Here is a 19,230-nt window from a genome sequence, read left to right on the forward strand (position 1 = left end):
TGTCAAAGTTTCTTGTTTCCTTTTCTTTTTTTTTCCTCTTTTTTTTTTCCCTTTTTGTAGGGTCGCCAGGCTGCCCTTAACCCCACCTACGCCCGGCGCCCACCTGTGCTGTAGCCCTGTGCCACTTTCCCAAACGGTCAGGACCCTGGAATGGTTATGATGCTTTCGTCCGTGATTTTGCATGAGGATAAAAGTACTTTTGAACATGAATGAAAAAAATGAAAGTAGGAAAGTCGTATGAACTGGAGAGAAAAAAACAGTATTCTTTTTTTTTTAAAAAAAAAAAAAACAAAAAAAATTTAGGATTCAGATACCAACGGCATAATAAGCATTAAAGGCGAGCTGGCATACGGGATATATGAAGAATCAGATGAGGGAGCATGAAAATCGGCAGAACAAATACTAAAGCAGTAAAACAAAGCAAATTCCTTGTTAAAATAGGACGCAAATGAGCGACCGACGGTCACTTTACCCTCAAATAATACAGCAGGACAACCTTTGCAAAAAGCAGGGAGAAATATGGGAAAACAAGCCCAAATAGACCGACCTCTTTTAACCATTTTATCAAGCCTGAATAATATCCCCCTCCCTTTGCCCATCAACCAAATGACCATATCCTGTTAAAAGCTCCATAACAAACCCATGCAAAAGAGGATATCCGATATTTAAGGGGTGCCAGCATACCTGAGGAAGCACTGAATAGTCCAAATGAGGGCGCACTGATAGGGAACCGAGCCTCTCTTGGGTCCCTTGGACGATGGCCAAGCCTCCAGCAGGTACCAGAAACATTTTCTGTGATTTGGTAGCGGGATTTCCCTTAGATAGGCCTCTGTCTTTGGGAGTTGTCTGCAGCTGACTCAGCAGAATTGACCGTTTTATATCAACTCGCTTCCCATTTCTCGTCTCGTTCCTTTTCGGTCCCTTTCCACCACCACCTTTCTTTCTTGATGCAAACAGCACAGCATTTCATCTTGTCAAGTGGTGAATCCCACCTTGCCCTCACCTCGACTTAGGGCAAACCTTTACATCTGCAAGTTACGCCAGCAATTTCTTTTTACGCACTGATAGATTCCCTGTCGTCTGCACATGCAGGTCAGTCTTGCTCTCTAGTTGCTTGACGTGTGACATCGAGCTATAATGTCACACAAAGATACTGCCGCCTCTGCGGCTGGTCCCTCCCAACCCGATGAGGGCCAGCAACCGAAAGAGGTAGATGCCACCAGCAACACAATCCCTCCTGGGTTTGTTTACCAGCACCTACACCGGCCTCTCGATTCGGCCGAGATCTTCCCTATGCAGTCGTGGATGGACAACAATTACGATCCAGCGCCTGATTTTTTCACACCCTCTGACTGCCCAGATGACCTACTCCTTGGAAACCAGAGCTGGGAATCCTCGCTCGAGGCTGCCAAGGTCCACTGGCATACGACTCTCCAGGGCTCAGGTCTCCTGCCGGGCTGTCGACTGATGCTTGACGTCAAACGGGACAAGTTGAAGCCGCTTGGTTTCCTGAGGTCTCTGCTCAAACTTCGCAGCCAGGCCTGTGCGTCATCCTTTGTCGTTTTCGAGGGTGAGCTGGCTTGTTTTCCCACCCCGGACTTCCAGAAGGTGCGAGGAAATGCTAATATTTTCCTTGCGATGACAGGCAGCCGTCTGCTCCACTCCCTTGTTACACTGACGCTATGCACCTTTCACTACAAAAGGGTGGTGACCAACTATCCCGAAATCTTCAAGATTGTCTCAACCCTTGAAACTTTGACAACCCCGGAGTTCCAAACCACACTTTCCAAGATCATTCGCGGTGGAGAGTTGCCTTCTGAGCCATACTACGCAACTTTGAGCATGCAAAATCCCAAACTCTACGACAAGATGATATGGGTCGGGGGCACTTACGTCCTTTACGCTTACCATCTACTGTGTAACATGCGGACTGGCTACACTCCTAGACAAAACGACCCTGCCAAACACGGCTTCTACTTTGAGCAGCTTACGGACTCCAATGTAGACTCGGGCGTCATCCGAATCATGGACTTTTCAACCCACGATTGGGTCGTGGCACTTTGCACCGTGTTATCATTTACTTTAAACCGTACCGTGATCAAGCAAGAGCGGGCGGTACCCAGGAACTGCCTCTCTGCATTGCACGTGGCCGATGAGGTCACCTTGGGCCGCGTCGCAGACGACAAGGATGGCAAAAGCACTCACGACAGCAAGTCGATGGACTTAAGGCAACAGATCAAGAAAATTCTTAGGGAAAGCCGCGTTCGCCCAGGGAAGCTTCTCGAGTATCTCAAAAGCTTTAGTCTGTCCCAGGCCCCAGAAGACCACGATACGGAGGCAATGGACGAGCTATTCGTGAAGAGACAAATGTATCTGGCCAGTGTTCAACCCAATCCTTTCCCGGCACGCAAATCAGTTCAAGGCGCCCAGGGCAGCAGCATTTTCAAAGTGCCTATGGACAAAAAGACCCTGGACCACGTCGCCGGCATTGTCACTGACATTTTTCGGCCAGCCGTTAATGCTGCGCCTGGCACAAGAGCCACCCGGCGGTTCATCAAGACCGTGCCTCAGGCTGAGGTCGAATCCTTTATCCAGTCTCAAGGCCCCCTCATCGAAAAGCTGGTGGCCCAGGAGCACAAAAAGAACGAGGAGCAAAGCGTGGAGGACATACGTGAAAGCATAACGCTTGACTGCCAGCGTTCATTTGTTGGTAGCAGTCTGATGTTCAACAGCCCTCCTCGCCAGACGGACATTACAAATGTCTGCAGGTGGTTGGCGCTGGATCCAAGCGGGGATGATTTTACCTTCAACAAGTCCAACACTGAAGTGGTAACAAACAAGAAGGACAGCGAGGGAAATTTGATCAAGGAATGTTTCGAGTTCATGCCACATCAGGTATACGGTAAGTCATTGTCGTCCCCGCTAAAAAAAGACAGTCCCCCCCTACCAGCAGATTCCATTTCGCAAATGGTGACCATTATTCCAACTCCAGCCACCACCACCACCTAGCTTCTAATCACCCCGTTTGTGCATCATACTGACGCCTGCCCGTAGACGCATCAATAGCCATGGACGCCATCATGTCGCCTATCAGGGGGTGCATCTTGGCGACCTCGTACGGTCTTGGCAAAACCAATACCTACTGGGCTGTTGCGGAGGCAACACACCAGAAAAACGTGGAAGCGTCCAAGAACGACCCGAACTTTGAGTTTCATCCCATTATTGTGACCGTACCGTCACACCTGATCGGGGACTCATTCGAAGCATGCAACAAGAACTTTGCTGGGCTGCTGTTCCCACGGGTGTATTTTGGCACTGCCGAGCAGGCAGCAACACCCTCTTTGAAAGCGGCAACCCTTGACAAGAAAGATTATCAAGGATGGGTACGGCGGATGATTGCCAAACGGAAGGACCCCGCAACTGGAGCCCAGGTCTTGATCACTTCATACTCTACCTCCCAGCTGAGGTGGCTCTCTCGGGACGCGACCTTCCGGTACCAAGACGGCCAAACGGTGACGTACACATCTCAGAAGTCAAGAAATCAGCCGGTGCAACGGGGGGCTATCGTTGCGCGGGCTTCATTGAGCGTCTCCAACACATCGCACGAGAAGGCGGCAGAGGCTCAAGACCTGTTTGCTCATGAAGACAATCCCGCTATACAAGAGGGCGATGACGCCGCTGAATTCGAACGGCACAGTGAGTACTTGGAGACAGGCGCTATAGAAGCGGACGCGGACGCGGACGCAGAGGGACAAGTGGACGATGGTTAGAAGCCATTCATCCCCAGTCGACATCCGCAACCAGAAAGCCTGCGGCGAGACGACGGAACTTTGCCCACACACTACAAGACGACGTATCTCCTCAAAAGAGCATTCCAGCTTGAGGGGGCTGATTTCAAATTCAGCCTCCTCATATTTGATGAGGCGCATACTCTCCGCAACTCTAGGTCCACATTCTCAATACTTGCAAGACTCTTGCCTCGGACTAAAGACGCGGGACTGCTCCTGGTATCCGCAACGCCGATCCTGAATTCGGTTCAGGAGATGCGCAGTCTGAACACCATTATGGTGCACCATTCGGGTATACCATTCTCCCAACTCCCAATCAGTGGAAATCCTGTAGAAGTATTCACCAAAGACTATGACCCGTTTGCCCCAGCCAGCCTGTCCGCTTCAGGGGAAGGCGAGCACATTGAGCCTACCGATAAACGCACCACTGGCACCATCTGAGGCCAAACCGTTACCCCCGACCACCCAAAGTTTCAAGAGCTCAAAGCCTGGTACCAGACCGACCCAGCAAAGAACCAGTTCTTCTTTATGGCGCCGGGAGTGGCGGCCAAGGTGGCGCGGTCGAATGCAGCAGAGCGCGACTTCGTTTATGAAAAGTTGGCTACCTTATTGATCAGCCGGAGACACGCACACTCTCCGCTGACTCTCAACAATGGCAAAGTGGTATACCCCGGTACCACCATCCCCCCTTTGACCATTTGCACCATCGAGGTCGGCCACAAGCCGGGATCTGCTGACCGCCAGCACACCGCGTACTCGTCCGACTTCTTCCTTGGCTCGTTTTTTAAGGAAGCTATGGCTCGAGACACCTCTGACGTCGACCCGATACCTTCAGCCACCAGGGGCGCTACAATCGAGGAAAACGACCTGCTGCCACGCAAAGCCAACGATGACGACAACGAAAAGTCCAGGAGTAGCAGTGCGCTCAAGCGAACAGTGGACGGAGGATACGTCAACCTGTGGGCATACCGGGTGGTTGTCCTCGATAGCATTCTGTGCTCGCACATACGATTTGATGTTCGACCCGGAATGTGCCCAGCGTGATCCTTTGGCGACTATACCTCTCAAGAAGATTATGGAAGCTACCAAGAAAACCTCGAGGCTGGGCCTTTCTGCCGCCGAGGTAGCCATGCTAAAAAAGACTGAGCTTGCGCAACCATGACTTTGTTGACCCTAACCTTGGTGTCAAGCACGTTAAAGCCATGCAGGCCTTTAACCAAGAGGACGGAGGACTCAGCTATCTATTTAGCCTGGCCGAGCGCGAATATCTGATGCCCTATACCCGCCCCGCACACGTCACCACGTGGGCCGCCGGTCGCTCGCCTAGTATGGCCGAAGTGCTTTCCAAAGTCTCCGGTTACGTTTCGGCCGGTGAGCGAGTGCTTTTGGTGGTCGTGAATCCTTATTGCCAGATGTAAGTCTGCTCCCAATTCACCTGTTGAGCTTCCCAATCCGGCAGAACCCATGCCACTTCCGGGCTCCCCAGCAGGTAAAGCATAAACTAACATAAGCTAGGTACTTGCACGCCTTTCTCGTCGAGGTCGGGTCCCGGGTTTTGAACATCTCCTCTGCCACACTCATTCCCGACCGCGTCGAGGCCGTCGAAATGTTCAACCGGCCCGACGTGGAGGTCGACGTATTTCTGACCTCTATGACGGTCGCGTCAAGCGGCATTAATCTTCACAAACAGTGCCATAGGGGAATCCACATCCAGGAGTCATGGAATCCCAACCTGACACTGCAATGCGCAGGGCGTCTCCATCGCGCCGGCCAAACCCATCCAGTCACTTGGGAAGTGATCCACGTCAGGGACTCCTTCTGCGACTATATGCAGCTGAGGCGATTGGAGAAGTGGTTTGTTCAGTGGACCAGCGAGGGACGCTTGCCGCAAGGCACCTCTCTGCCGGACGGCGTGCTCCGCTCCCCGGCCACGTTGGGTGCCATTGGATACGAGAACGCGCGCTCCATCTTCGGCCGGTCGATCAACAACTACGCCTATGTTCTTTTCCCACCGCGATGCACCGACGAGTTCAACGACGACAAGCACCTTCATGTCGGACAGTTCATCTCGCAGGTGGTTCGTTTGATCTTCCAAAACGTGGGCAGCACGGACGAGGAAGAGAACCGCGACCTGAGCGAGTTCATAGCGCAGTGGAATCTGCGCCCAAAGGCAGCCTGTCTAGCCTTCCTCTTGCTTCGGAACGATTACGTCGGCGATCGCGGTATCGAGCGCTTCTCCCACGCCCGGCAGGGCCTAGACGTGCTCGAGTCGGCACGTCAGTCGAGCGGAGGTCTGGATGATGTGGACGTCTTGGAGGCCAAAGTCGCCGAGATCTACCGGCCTCCGGCTAGCTACTATCATCTGAAGAACCTTGACAGGAAGACTGTAGACCCTGTGGTTGACGGCTCTTGAGCTCCAATGCCGTTGGGCCAAAGCATGCAGGGTTCAGGGTAAGGGTCGGGCGTTCTATTTGACAACCCAAAGCGAAAAAAAAAACTCTGTTCTGTCAGACTCAAGCTGCACTTTGACTACTAGAGATGTCGGCAAACTGTCTGCCTCTGCTGCCCAGAACCATGAGGCGCAATATCAACAGTCTGTTAATGCGCCTAGACGTCAATTGCCTGGTCGGGACATCACACCCCTTTGTCTGTTAATGATAAGCGAAAACTCTCACGTAAAAAGGCTGAGAAGGATGAACATGGTTCTGTAACTGACGAGCTTCTGCTCAAGCGGACTCGAATTCAGTTCACCCAGCGAAGTGTTGACAGGAGAGGTGAAGACAAGGGAACTAAATCATCATGGACGATTCATAATTGGACCCCATTCGCTTGTGCGAGGCGCCTTCAAGTTGCAAACAAGATAAATACACAGTCCCAGTACCCAAATCATTGGCCGGCTGTGCAAACCAGCATTGTTTTGTGACGCCTGAGTACATCAGTCTCAATGCGATATGATGGTCAGTTTTTAACGCAAGAGAAAGCCTAGTGCCTGAAGGTTCCCGTAGATATCTGAAGGTCCCCTTTTCTTTGCAGCGTCACATTTGGACCTAGGTTGATATCGAGTCGGGTTGAAAGTGCTGATAGTGATATGTGCGTTTGCGAGTGTGTGCAGCTTTTGAAGCTTAAATAGAAAGAATGCCACCTATGCGTATTGTATTTCACCGATACTCACATGGGAAATGCTCTGCTTTGATGTAGTAAAGCCCAACTCTGCTTTGAAGCTTCTCTCCAGGGGCATGAACCTGATTTGAACAAAGCAGTCCCGTGTTTGTAAAGATGACGTCTAGATCTTGTAGTGTATGGAAGTCTCCGTGGTCGAAACCAATCTGTTGCGGCTTATACTACGACGATACGTCTCGTTCCGCGTTTTCGTTAGCCTTGAGAAGCATCCCCTCAAGTAAAGTAACGTCTTATAAGGGGATTAGAAAAGCATCCCACTCACTGAACCGAAAGGGAGCTCGTCGTCATTGCCAGGTTCTAAAAGAAAACTACATGTGTAGTTACAGGCGGTGTTACGCAAAAACACAAAAATAAATGCTCACTACCAGGGTCGAACTGGCGACCTTCGCATTACTTGGTATGTGTGTTAGACATATTAGTACGACGCTCTAACCAACTGAGCTAAGCGAGCTGAGCTGTTGATGAGGAAGCGAAAGGAAAGTGACACTGTGTTCCTTGCATCGCGGCTTCCCAGACTTGCTTCGACCTTGGGTGGATACTCTGAGACTTGGAGTGGAAGGGAAGTAAACTTGTGGGTGTGTAAATGTGGATTGAGGTTTTTTCTCTCCAAAACCCACCATTTGATATCTTCTTGCCCCTCAAACCACAAGTTCTACGCGACGCGATTGCCAAATAGTTACTTGTTTTTTTTGCACTCGAAAGTCGCACAGAACCCTCACTGTCGGCTTTTTTTTTAACCCAAAAAAAAAAAAAAAAAAAAAAAAATCGTTACAAACGGTCCAAGGGGTCCACGCTGGGGACGTTCCGCACCAACTGTTATTTGCTGAGAAGTTCGAATTTTCAAGTAAAATATGTCCATCAAATTTTGTAGGAAATAAAACAGCCAGGTAGATGGGTTCGGAAGGGACTAAGTAGGTAGGTCTGATGCATCATGGCATGGCTCAGTCTACCGTCACGACCGGACAAAGGTTCAAAAGTCCATATGCCATCAGGAGTGGGAGTCCATATTGTATCCCTTTTGGACTCTGTCCGACAATATCGTCCCCAAGCAACACAGGATGGCCATGGCGGGCAAATTCCAAAGGGGTCGTATATCTTGGGTAGATATTTCACCTTGCAACATCTTGCGTCGCCCCATTTTCTCCAGGTGTGGTAGAGTATAATTCTGTAAACAAGCAATTCGCTCACTGTTTGGTGGCTAATGCATTGTTTGTAACATACTTGTGTTCTTATTTGGCTCCAGTTTGGCTGCCGGTGTGCGTCAAATTTGAAATCACTAGAAATAGATCTATTCTACAAAGTTCTCTTCCTTTTCTGTCCATTCTCAACCGCCATTTTCCTTTTCCCTTCTTCCTTCCAGCCAATCATGTTTTTGTTGGCAAACAGAACAGCCCAACCATGATCCTTGCCCCCTTATACATCCGCAGTCCAACCCCGAAACTCGGACAAGACCACTTTATTCAGTCGACCCTCTGCGGTGAGCCATGTCCAGCTCCTTCAGAGGCCGGGCAGGCGCACGCTCAGACGCAGGGTTGACGGTCTCGCCGAAAGTCGGCGACAAGCAAAAGCCAGAATAAGGCCCCGAGACCCGCAGTCGAGTTTTGTTCGCATCCTGCTCCGGTTCGGGCGCCTCCGCCTCCGCCCCTGACATACGCGGCGACTGGTCTTGCGACGATTTCTCTCTTCGAACGGTTATCGTCTCCGGCTTGCCTGCGGCAAACGAGACGGTCCTGACGCAAGGTGAGGTCGGCAATGAGTGGTGCGGCTCCTCGACCGGAGAGGGCACCGAGTCTGCCTCGCCCTGGCTCTGCTGCGCCTGCTGCCTGCCTTGCTGGCGTCCTGAGCTAGAACGTCCTCTGGGCGACTGTTGGGACCATGTGGACTCGGCGTCTGCACCCTGCACCTCCGGCCCCGAGTGCGGCGGCGTCGCGAGCTTCTTCCACGAATAGCCCCAGCTCGAGATTGACGACGATCTCGATGGGGTTCCAGAGCTGCCCTCCCTGGTGGACTTGCGGACCAGCGAATCCTCTGATCCACGCTCTTTGTTGTAAACAGCCCTTTTCCCGCCGGCCGGGATTTTCTTCAGACTCGGCTGCTCACCCGCGTTTCCAGGTTTCGCCCTGTGGCCACGGACGACAGGCGTCTTGGGAGAGTAGTGGCGAGTTTCCGCAGTCGTCTTTTTCCGTCGCACCTTGGCCTCGGCGGGCGCCTCCTCGGAAATGGAAGCGGCCTTGTCCGGAGGGATGAGCTCGTCGCGCAGCTGGGCGCCGGCGAACAGCATGGTGGCCGGCTTGAAGCGGGTCCCGATGGTGCGCGAGCAGCAGGCCGTGGTGCTGAGGGCCGCCAGGACAAGCACCTCGACGGCGAGGAAGAAGGACAGGATGCCGACGGCGGCCGAGGCGACGCTGGGTTTTATGATCGACGTGCCCATGGCCGAGTGTATGGGCCGCGGCGCCGTCTCCTCGACCGTGCCCGACGACTGCCTCGCGCGAACCGTCGGCGTGCTCGGCCCCGGCTCGGCGGCGCCCGTGAGCAGCGCTTCGCTTGCGAAGAAGAGCCCCGCGGCCAGGGCGGACTCGGCCGTCGCTCTGCCCTGGGGTCCCTTGGGGTTGAGGGCGGCGAACCAGGACGCCACGAGCACGTCGAGGCGGACGCTCGGCGAGGTTCTCAACTGCGTGGACGCGCCGCTCGAGTCGACGGCCGCGTCGTACAGGCCGGCGCAGGCGTCTGAGACGTTCTGCCTGGTGAAGGACCACAGGGGCAGACCTCGTGCGCATATCGATGCCGCCGCGGCCAGGCGAGCTGCGTCGTTGCGCTCGTCGGTGCCCTCGGCACGGCTTGCCAGCCCCAGGAACGAGTCGTTTCCCAGAGCGGCCAGGAGTGCAAGAGCAAGCGGTCCCGGGGCTTGTTGGACGGGAGCTGTGGTCGCTCTGGAGCCTGGCCTTGGGTGGTGGTCGCTGAGATGGTCAGCTTCTTCGTACTGGTCGCAGACCGGATCGACGGCTAGCCACATTTGAGATCGGGACGGGAAAGAGAACGTACGTGGTACTGTTACTGAAAATAGTATTATAATCGTCATTATAATCATCACCAACAACGTCGTCGTCGTCGTCGTCGTCGTCGTCGTCACCATCGCCACCATCGCCCCCATCGCCCCCATCGCCATCAACATTGACTTTTCGAACATCATTGCTCCTCCGCTCCAGTACCTCTCCTATACCCTGCGGGGCATGCAACGGTTCAGCTGTTCCAGTCCCGCTGCGCGAGTTTGGCAGCTCAAAGTAGTCCCTTGTGCTATTGGCAGTGCATCGGGCGGTGTAGTTGGCGCGGGCCGCCATGTTCCTGATCTCGCTGTCGCCCGGTATGGTGCTGTCCAGGAAAAGCTCTTCGCGCATCTGCCGACGATCCCGCCCGGGGTCCAACGTCGTCGACATTTGGAGCACGCAAAACTTGACCTGGACGCCCGCGCTCCGAAAGGCTCCCTCGAACGACTGTGGCCCGCTACACGACGACGGATAGGACCTGTAGCCGATGGTCTCGCACGCGATGGACGACCGGAGGCGCATGGCTGATTCGCGCAGCACGCCGGTGTTTGTGGTCGACGGGAGCGCAGACACGAAGTAGCTGCTTCCGCGGTTTGGGTTGTCGAGGTAGCTGGACAGCGTATGAACCTGAGAGATTTCGGGCCTGCCCGTCGTACCCTCTGTGTAGTCGTGCCACAAGTAGGGTTGCTCGGTAGCACGTTGCTCAGTCACCAGTTTGTCTGCAACCCTCTTCACGATCTGGTCTCGGGGTACTTGGTCGACAGAGGTTGGCGTTGGGTCAAACCCTAGCGTCATAAAGGTCGAGGGGATTCCTGGCTCGCACCCCGGTCCGTCGAATCTTCTGGCGGGATCGTCAAGACAAGATATAACTCTCAGTTCTTGGGGCTTTATTGCCACGGCCATGATAAAAGAGAGCAGTATACCTGCGCCAGTTAGTAACAAGACGAACATGATCAGGACCGGCCCGAAGGATCTAAGACGGAAGGCACTTTACAATATGTCACCAGCATCAGGCCAAGCAGGGTAAAGCCAGAGGTGTGGTTGGCCGTGAGTCTAGCCCAAGGCTCGTCGGCCAACGAGAGAAGCTGTCGGGGGCTCAGCTTGTTGGATTCGTTTTGCCTCTGGGCATAAGCCACAGCAGCATGGGCCAGGATGACAGAGACGACGGGGATGGTGGAGATGGCAACCACGGTGTTGAGGGCTCTTATGGCTGTCGTCCAAGCCGTGACCGACTGCAGGGCTTCTGGGGATAGCTTTCCCTGGGCATCCTCGTAGTCGCTCGTGCTGAGGGATGGCCTCAGACTGTAGACACAGGCCGCCACCCACGAGATGAGTAGAAGGACCAGGTAGACCATGAAAACCACCAGCGTTGTGAAGTGCCTTGACTTGTGGCGCATCATTGCTGGATCCACCTCACCACGTAAACCGGGGCTGGCTTGGTGCCAAGAAAGAGAAACCATGATGTAAGTGTTCTGGGAAGACGATACGATTGTATGATGAGAATAGAACAGATCCGTCTTTGCAAGGCAGGCAAATACGAGCCGTGGAAAATACGAGCTGAGAGGGGGGTGGGCAGGAGGATGGCAACTCCCCCTAATTAACTCGAGCATCTAAAGCAACATCTTGATGCTTATGTTACTCCGAACCTACCAACAACAAAAAAAAAAAACACATTTGCGGGGTTTTTCTGCCACAAGACAGCAGACCGAGGCTAGAAGTTTCTGCGTTTTTGAACCTATCCAAGTAAGCAGACACACTGTGAATGTTGGGTGTATACCCGTCAGCATAGCAACATATACCAGCTTTAGACTTTGCACAGGGCTGGGGCTGATGCCTCGATGTATCCAAGGATATCGATGTTGTAAGCCAGAGAAGTATGTGACTACTACATTCGGTCCAATGCGCGTCGACAGGCAAGGCGTGTCTGGTACCTCAGCTGGTCGTCGAGCCGCGAACTCAGCCTTTCTTCTAGACCAGACCGGGGACCAGGGGCCAAAGTACAGACTCAAAACATGCGGGTTTCATAAATCGACGAAGAGAGGAAAAAAAAAAAAAGTCTGGGGAAGAAGGGTGATTCCCCTTGTCCGATCCCCCAAAAAGAAGGATATAAGACCAACCGCGACAAGTTCCGAGCGTCTGGGTGATGGCAAAGCTTTTTGCAGTCGAGATGGCGAATACGGTCGTATAACCTCGCTTACCAAGCGTCAATCGAACCAACCACCGCCAATAGCGACTGTTTGGAAAGCATCATCATGGCTTTGATCCGATTTGGCAAAATTCGACAAGCGGTTTTTCCAGTTTCACATGTTTTTTTTTTTCTTTTTTTTTCTTTTTTCTTTTTCTTTATAGAGTTTGTTGAATGGCAGCTGCCATTCGAGCATGTGCGCGTACCTGTCGGGTATCGTGGCCGATTGCGAACCTCGATCTGGGGTTAGATATAGACACTGTGCTGGCAGATGCGATCATCAAGAGATAATCATGTGCGATCAGCCTTGCACGCTTGTCAGCAGCTTCGGCAGTCGATCCAGGCTCGATGCAAAGCTTCTGTGGAAATTCCGGGCCGATTCGAGAGAGTACAGAAGGGTTGTCCCAGGGAAATATATTCTCACTATGAGGGTCCGTCTACTATGCTGCGCGTTCGAGTTCCGCCTTGGGTATATTTTTTCATTTCTTTTTTTTTTTTTTATATTTTCTTCAAGACAAGATATCATCAATGTTAACATATTCCATCCTCCCACTCATGATAGCACGAATATGCTGCACTGTTGGCGTAAATAGATTATAGACAGAACCAATACTTGGGCCGGCTCGCTGTCGACTGCTCAAACATGGTAGCATCATGGCCGTTTTCGACGTCACCATGTCTCGCATCGAGAAATGTCAAAATACTCGCTGTTACTTTCGAACAAAAGATCTACGGTGTTCAATGTCTTCATTGGTGTTCAGCAGGCCCTGTGTGATGTGTGGTATCCCATTCCGGCTACGAGACAAACTGCCAAGACGTCCAAAGCAGTCGCCTTCATCTATGCGACGCTCTATTTTGGGCGTATGCTAGGCCATAGGCGGGAGATGGTGGGAGGTGGGCAGGTGAAAAGAGGTGGACGGTATTAGAAGACGGTAAAGGATGTGAGAGACGACAGAAGATGGAGGATGCTAAGTGAAAGGATGTATTTGAAAGGTATCAGAAGATTTCAAATACTCAACAGGCGGAAGGATGTGAAAGACAATGGTAGAGGGTAAATAATAAGACACAAGAGGTTACAAGTGGTAGCTGGTGAGAAGTCGTAGGTGCTAGGAAGTTGTACATGGTAAACAATAGGAGGTAAGAGGTGATAGTCGAGTTCTCATGCTAAATAACAGTTCCAGTCTTCCATAGCTTCCCCCTGTGTAAAACTTGCTCTGCCGGTGAAAGCGATGCACGGACAGGATTTGCTCTCCTGCTGGCTGCTGCGAGGAATTAATGCGCAGGCCTGAATCTACCAGGGTTCTGTAGTATGAAAAGCACCGAGTCTATAGCTTAATCGGTAGGAGAAGAACGGGCCCCGGGGATGCTTGCTAGTAATCTACAAGGAAATACGGTAGATCACCGAATCTTCGAGAAAAAAGGCTTGTAATCAGCCTACTACAGCATCTGGCACATGAGGACGCCAGTGGCAAACGCTGCCAGGATGGTACTGTCTGGAGATGGAGCTTAGGTAATAGGTACGTGCGCTCAAGGTACTGAGCGTGCCATATCTTGGTACCCGAGAAAGCGAATGCGAGACGGATTGCCAACGAGTTGAGTGCGCGAATTCTGCGTTCAAAGTAAGGCCGGTCGGTGCCCGCCAACAAGCGGCTAAATGGCAGTGGTACGCGCCGTGGCGGTAGTTAACCTGCACCGGAACCTCGATCTCTTTTTTTTCGGAGAGTTTTCCTCGAGAGTTTCATCCTCCTTGAGCCTGGCTCCGATACTAATTTTTTCTCCTTTTTTTTTTCTCTTGGCGATACGGAGCTTTCCACGCCACCTGTAAGTACGCATGCATATTCTTTGTTGCATTGCGCCGCCTTCGGATCAAGTGTTGAGCAATAAGCCTCGAGCAAAAAAAAAAAAAAAAAAGGGAGTTATTCCCGTCAAATGCATGAAGTTCTAGACTTTCAACTCTCGATCTGCTTGCAAGTCCAAAGTCGACCATATACCTATACCGACGTCGCTTGTGGCCTTGACAGCCTGTCTGCTGCATCCACACGATCCTGCTTGTATTACTAGATCCTTCAACCAAATGCGGGTTCGAGTCCCGCGTCAGGTTAATATTTTTGCCTTTTTTTTTTCTTTTGCTTTTTTCTTTTTTTGAGATGATCTGGTGGGATGGATACCTTGAATCCGGTTAGACCCAATCCTCAAAGTCACCATACCCAGAAATGATGCCCAAACAGCATTAGTCAACAAAAGCAATTCGTCCAGTTCACCAACTCGGGCCGACCTGCAGTCTGGTCTGTTGGACCCTGGAAGCATCAACACAGAAGACTAGCGCCAATTCGTTGCTGAACACTTTGGGTGGCTGGTCCGATAATTGGTGGCTTGTCGCGAGTTCTTTTTTGGATTGATAGGCAGGTCCTCATCCCTTGGAGAACGTCGTGTCAGATATCCTGTGACTAACTTTGAATGCTCGGGCAGAGGCAATTTCTTGAACATGGGCGTCCGAGAAGCTAGCGTTAACGAACCCGAGCGGAAGTTCTTGGAACAATCCAAAGTGACCCTGCTTTCTATTCATTGACATAAGCATCGTCTTGTCATATCTGGGAAAACAACCAGGAGCAAACAGCCTAGGGACCCACAAAATGGTATTCTTCAAAGAGAAGAGCGGACAGCTGGGACGGCGAGGCGGGATAACAAAGCCTAGGCCGCCCACAGGAGTATCGCCAGGTCCCTAGGTACTCTCCCCTCTTCGGTGCCGAGGGCTTTCTTCTCCCCTGTTACAAGGGCTCTCCCCTCCTTGGAGTGAGGGAGCTGCCCCCTGACCGGGCCGGCCTCGGGAGGCGGTGCGCAAAGCGCGAACAATCTCGGCAATTTGACGCCCTGGCTTGGGCTCTATGATGAGCATTCCGGCGGCGGCGTTGACAGTTTGTATGGTGTTGATGGAGTGACTGCATGTCAAGATCAAGAGGTTTGATGTTTATATGCATTGACTGGGGGTATACTAATGGTCATGACCATTAACTCATGTCGTAGGCTTCAGATCTAGATTGACAGATATAAATACGGCCTTGCTTTAATCGACGCCATTACCAGCATCCAGGTCGACAGAAAGGCCGGAGCTGTTTCCAGGCCCCGTCCAAGAAAAAAAAGGGGAGAAAAAAAATTCTAACAAATTTCCGAGAATCGGTCGTCTCGCATATAATGTCCAAAAAAGCATGGGGAAATCGAGGAAATTCCGATCGGCTTTAATTAATTATACAGCTACACTTTAGTATCCATTGTAAGACATTATATCGAGGGGTTAATAATACGTCGCAAGGCGATAGCCTTGGCACTTAATATTAATGCCATTTTTATGTCTCTTTTTTTCCCCTCCAACATCTTCAGTACACGTCTGGGTTCCCATTTATTAAATCACTGACCTGTGAGCCCTACTGCCATCTTAAACTGGCTGGCCCTGTATCAAATCTCGTGACTTGTTCGACATCAAGTTCCTTTTGTAAGCTCATGCATTAATTGGCAGGTGCCACCTTCCGCTGAATGAAGGTTGGAAGGAATACACCCTCAATCAATGCCTGCAAGCGGCAACAGTTGCCCTGTATCGTCAATCCAACTCTGTTCGAAACTTGAAGCAAATCTCTTTTTCTTGCCAATTTCCCGTCCAAAACCTATCAGAATAAAACCAAAACAACAGCACAACAGACCACAGATCTTCTCGCGAAAAAAAAAGCAAAACATAAGATAAAAGGCAAAAGATTAACCCGACGCGGGACTCGAACCCGCAACCCCCAGATTACGTAATCAGGTACTCCACGTGGTGGGTCTGTGACTTAGAAGTCTGATGCTCTACCATTGAGCCAGCCGGGCATTTGAAGTTGCAGTGCCTGGTTCGACTAACAGATCATATAGTCAAGACCATGACAGCCAAACCCTGGAGCCAGTTCTAATTCGAGCAAAGCAAATATTGTAAACAACCACATTGCTATTTCTAGCTCTTCTAAGTTTGGCCTTTTTTTGTTTCAAGTTCCTCGCACCCAGTCACCACGCAAACAAAATATTCTGTCAAGCCAGCTGTGCTTACTTGTTAAACTCTTAGGCTTTCAGGTAAGATTATATGCCGAACGCCTGATCCAAATTAGCTTCGGGCCGAGCATTCCGTAAACTACGGTGATTTTCAAAGATTGGCACTGCTAGCATTTTGACAAATTGTCCGCTGCACACAACAGTGGCAAATTTCTACCTCTTCCTGATTCCTCGGCCATCGCTTTTGCCATTGAGTACGCTCCATTCTTCGTCTTTCCACAGCCATATGGGGTCACTTGGCGAGACCCATAAGCAAGTCGCAGCGTAGGTCACCTGGAGTTCAGATCCTGCAAAGTTGGCACGCCCTTGTATGCTAGAGCCCACATGCGGCTCAGGCTGCCCTGCTCCTTGTGGGCCGCTAAAGAAAATGCGCTAAACCTTTTATCCAAGGTCTGCGTCCTTAATTTTGCTCCACGAGACATGGGGGAATATTTCAGAAACACATCCTGGTCAAATGATTGTGCGATTGAATATGAATTCGACCGGGGCACAGTGGACGAAAGAGTTGGTTGTTCCTCTCAGAAAAAAAAAGAAATAAACGTCACATCTTGTCATCACCTCGATTCCGTGAGGCCTCGCCGCGTGTCGAGGGTTGCTATAGGCCAGTACCAGACCTAGGATCGCCAAGCCCTCTGGGCACACCTCCAATCCGTCTTGGTGGACGATCCGAGACTTGGCCCGGCGGGAAGACCGCACGCTTCAACGTCGCCCATATTACAAGGCCGCCCTAAAATGCTTGAGCTAGCACAAGGCTTGTTTGGCGGTAGCTTGTTTTGCTCGGCTTTGTTGGCATGCGGGCGTCCTGTGAATTGCTTTCACCGCAGGCTGGTTATGTAGTTTATTTTACGATTTCATTCTCCGCCAACGGGCAATCCGACAGAAAGCCCCAAGTGACCAAATTCACAAAAGATGGACCGGACCATTTCCAACCGCCCATGTCGTTTTGTTCTGTTGCCGGCTTCCTGCTTGGCTGTGTGCTTTGCAGGCCCAAGTGGGGAACGCAGCCGAAGATAACAACCTTGTCAGACTTTCTCTCCGTATCGCACAGGCCACAGGAAGAACAAATACCAGGCCGACCCCGCGAGAAAAATTATCGTGTCCAACTTGGGCCAACCAGGTCAAACCCACCCGCAAGGTCCCGGAACGAAGCCTCCCCACCTTTTAGCAGGCAGGCCGACTGGGGTTGCCAGGCTCTGGCAGATTTTGATGACCCAATGACGGGGGACCTAATCATCGCCGTGCGTGGCCATGCGAATATGATCTGATTTCCCCCCCAAAAAAATCTCTCATTCTCCATGGGGGAAACTGACATTCCCCGCGCCGACCCCAAAAAAAAGTTAAGTGTTTCCTTGACGAGATGCTAAATTTGAGATGAGATCAACCAACGAAAAAGGCTGATAAAACAGTGCGAGTCGTGACCTCGTGACCAAGGGATCGTGGGTCGCCCAAACTGGGCTGTTGGCTTGCATATTTCATGTCATGGTTGCCCACCGTCATTTCGCAAAGGGTTGTTCGCGAAGGTGGATGTGTCTACTTGGTGATTCCAAAAAAGAAAGAAAAAAAAAAAAAAACACATTCTACCATGGCTAGATTGAACTCACCAAGAGTCAACCCCCTTACCAGTCTCTAATATTAAATTTCGTACAAAAAGTAATGTGAATCAACCGTCAACTGCAGCGTCAAGGAATCCTTCCATAGGTCTGGGGACACATCTGAGATACGCTATAGTACATATCATGTATTGGCGTGGCCGTTGCATAATGCGCTGTAACCATCCATTCCTCTGGATCCCCTCTTTCTTATTCTCTTGGCGCACGGGGTCTGCACTTGGCCACTGAGAAGCATTCTCAAGCTCCTGTCTTCCCCTGCCACCGAGCCGCGAAAGAGCCGTGTTTGCCGAGAGCCCAAGCTTTTTTGACCAAGTGCCGCCGAGGACGGGATTGATAGACATTGAATACATGTCATTGCGTCACCCTGGACGGCGGCCACCTACGGTTTTTTTTCGTTGTTTACTCTCGACTCGAGAAAAAAAAAAGCATTACGAAGTGTTTTTGCATCAGATGTGCTGGGGTTACTTTGTCAATTACGACATGCACACGGCCCAAATCACCCACACCTGAAGCCTGTCCAATTTGCACTTTGGCCGCTCGAGCTTCGCCCACGGAAACCTCCCTCGACAGTAAGGACTGCTACTGTAGCCATGCAATCGTGGTAATACAGGCCCAACCTTGCCCACCCACCAAGGCTCGTGCAGAAACCCCACAAATTACTCTGCCACACGGTCCAGGCCTTGGTGCCCTTGCCATGGGTCCCTTTCTTTTGAAGGCAAGAGCTCTGTCTAGCGCGAACATGAGATTGACACAAGCCAAATGCCACACTGCCACGTATAAGCAATATAAAAGAGTTGGCATAAACAACGACAGGAATTCAGAGCAAAAAAAAAAAAAAAAAAAAAAAAAGAGGGGTTCAGAGTTTTAGAATCGACAACGCAGCTCTGACTGCGAAAGTCGGCCAAAAAAGGTGATATACATAGTAGAACAACACATCCAAGTAATCATTTACTGAAGCAGCGGAAATAGTTCAAGCTGAGGGAGCGTGCCGGACCCGTTTCCATGACTTTGCTGCTACATCAACCGGGAGGTGGGAGGCTTGGCGATGGGTCTATGCCACCACGAAAAAAGAACATCCCACACCGAATCTGCCAGGCCGCCAGTGGCTGAAGAAACCGGGGGGTGTACCAAAGGGAAAGTGCATGGAGCCGTGGGAGACCACATGGATTGAACAGGACCCCTCTTTCCTTTCTCTCGGCGGTCTGACCGACAAGTTGAAAAAGGTCTCAGACTCCCGCGTTCTTGTCTCGTCCAAGTTCCTGGGTTTGCTTTTTCTGTTTTTCTTGTGAAGTACCCGTCCAACAGCGAGAAAGGTCGAGTCTTGCCATCTTCACCTTCCACAGCAACAA

At 51.4% G+C, this 19,230-nt stretch overlaps 4 protein-coding genes across 4 annotated transcripts in view; 2 read left to right on the forward strand and 2 right to left on the reverse strand.

Moving 5' to 3' along the window:
• Positions 1-1,137: 1,137 nt before the first annotated feature.
• PpBr36_06502 (uncharacterized protein) lies at positions 1,138-6,201 on the forward strand (the record flags this gene model as incomplete). The annotated part of the gene is made up of 6 exons (XM_029893647.1): positions 1,138-1,570; positions 1,646-2,902; positions 3,055-3,696; positions 3,805-4,124; positions 4,260-4,693; positions 5,895-6,201. 6 exons carry the CDS (start codon positions 1,138-1,140, stop codon positions 6,199-6,201), a joined length of 3,393 nt encoding a protein of 1,130 aa, XP_029746252.1.
• Positions 6,202-8,424: 2,223 nt separating this feature from the next.
• On the reverse strand, positions 8,425-11,472 carry PpBr36_06503 (uncharacterized protein; the record flags this gene model as incomplete). Its single annotated transcript, XM_029893648.1, is given in 4 exon segments — positions 8,425-9,948; positions 10,064-10,824; positions 10,836-10,850; positions 11,007-11,472. 4 exon segments carry the CDS (start codon positions 11,470-11,472, stop codon positions 8,425-8,427), a joined length of 2,766 nt encoding a protein of 921 aa, XP_029746241.1.
• A 4,952-nt stretch (positions 11,473-16,424) lies between these two features.
• Positions 16,425-16,967, reverse strand: PpBr36_06504 (uncharacterized protein; the record flags this gene model as incomplete). The annotated part of the gene is made up of 2 exons (XM_029893649.1): positions 16,425-16,643; positions 16,830-16,967. Coding segments are annotated over 2 exons (357 nt in total), but the record flags the coding sequence as incomplete, so codon positions are not given.
• Positions 16,968-19,023: 2,056 nt separating this feature from the next.
• The window catches only part of PpBr36_06505 (uncharacterized protein), a gene marked incomplete at both ends in the record, with an annotated part of 2,110 nt that continues 1,903 nt past the window's right edge, over positions 19,024-19,230 (forward strand). The window contains one exon of the mRNA XM_029893650.1: positions 19,024-19,144. Within this exon, the coding sequence (XP_029746253.1) occupies positions 19,024-19,144 (121 nt within the window). The remainder of the gene's footprint in view (positions 19,145-19,230) is intronic.

Source organism: Pyricularia pennisetigena (assembly GCF_004337985.1).
Source record: "Pyricularia pennisetigena strain Br36 chromosome 4 map unlocalized Pyricularia_pennisetigena_Br36_Scf_6, whole genome shotgun sequence".
NCBI lineage: Eukaryota > Fungi > Ascomycota > Sordariomycetes > Magnaporthales > Pyriculariaceae > Pyricularia > Pyricularia pennisetigena.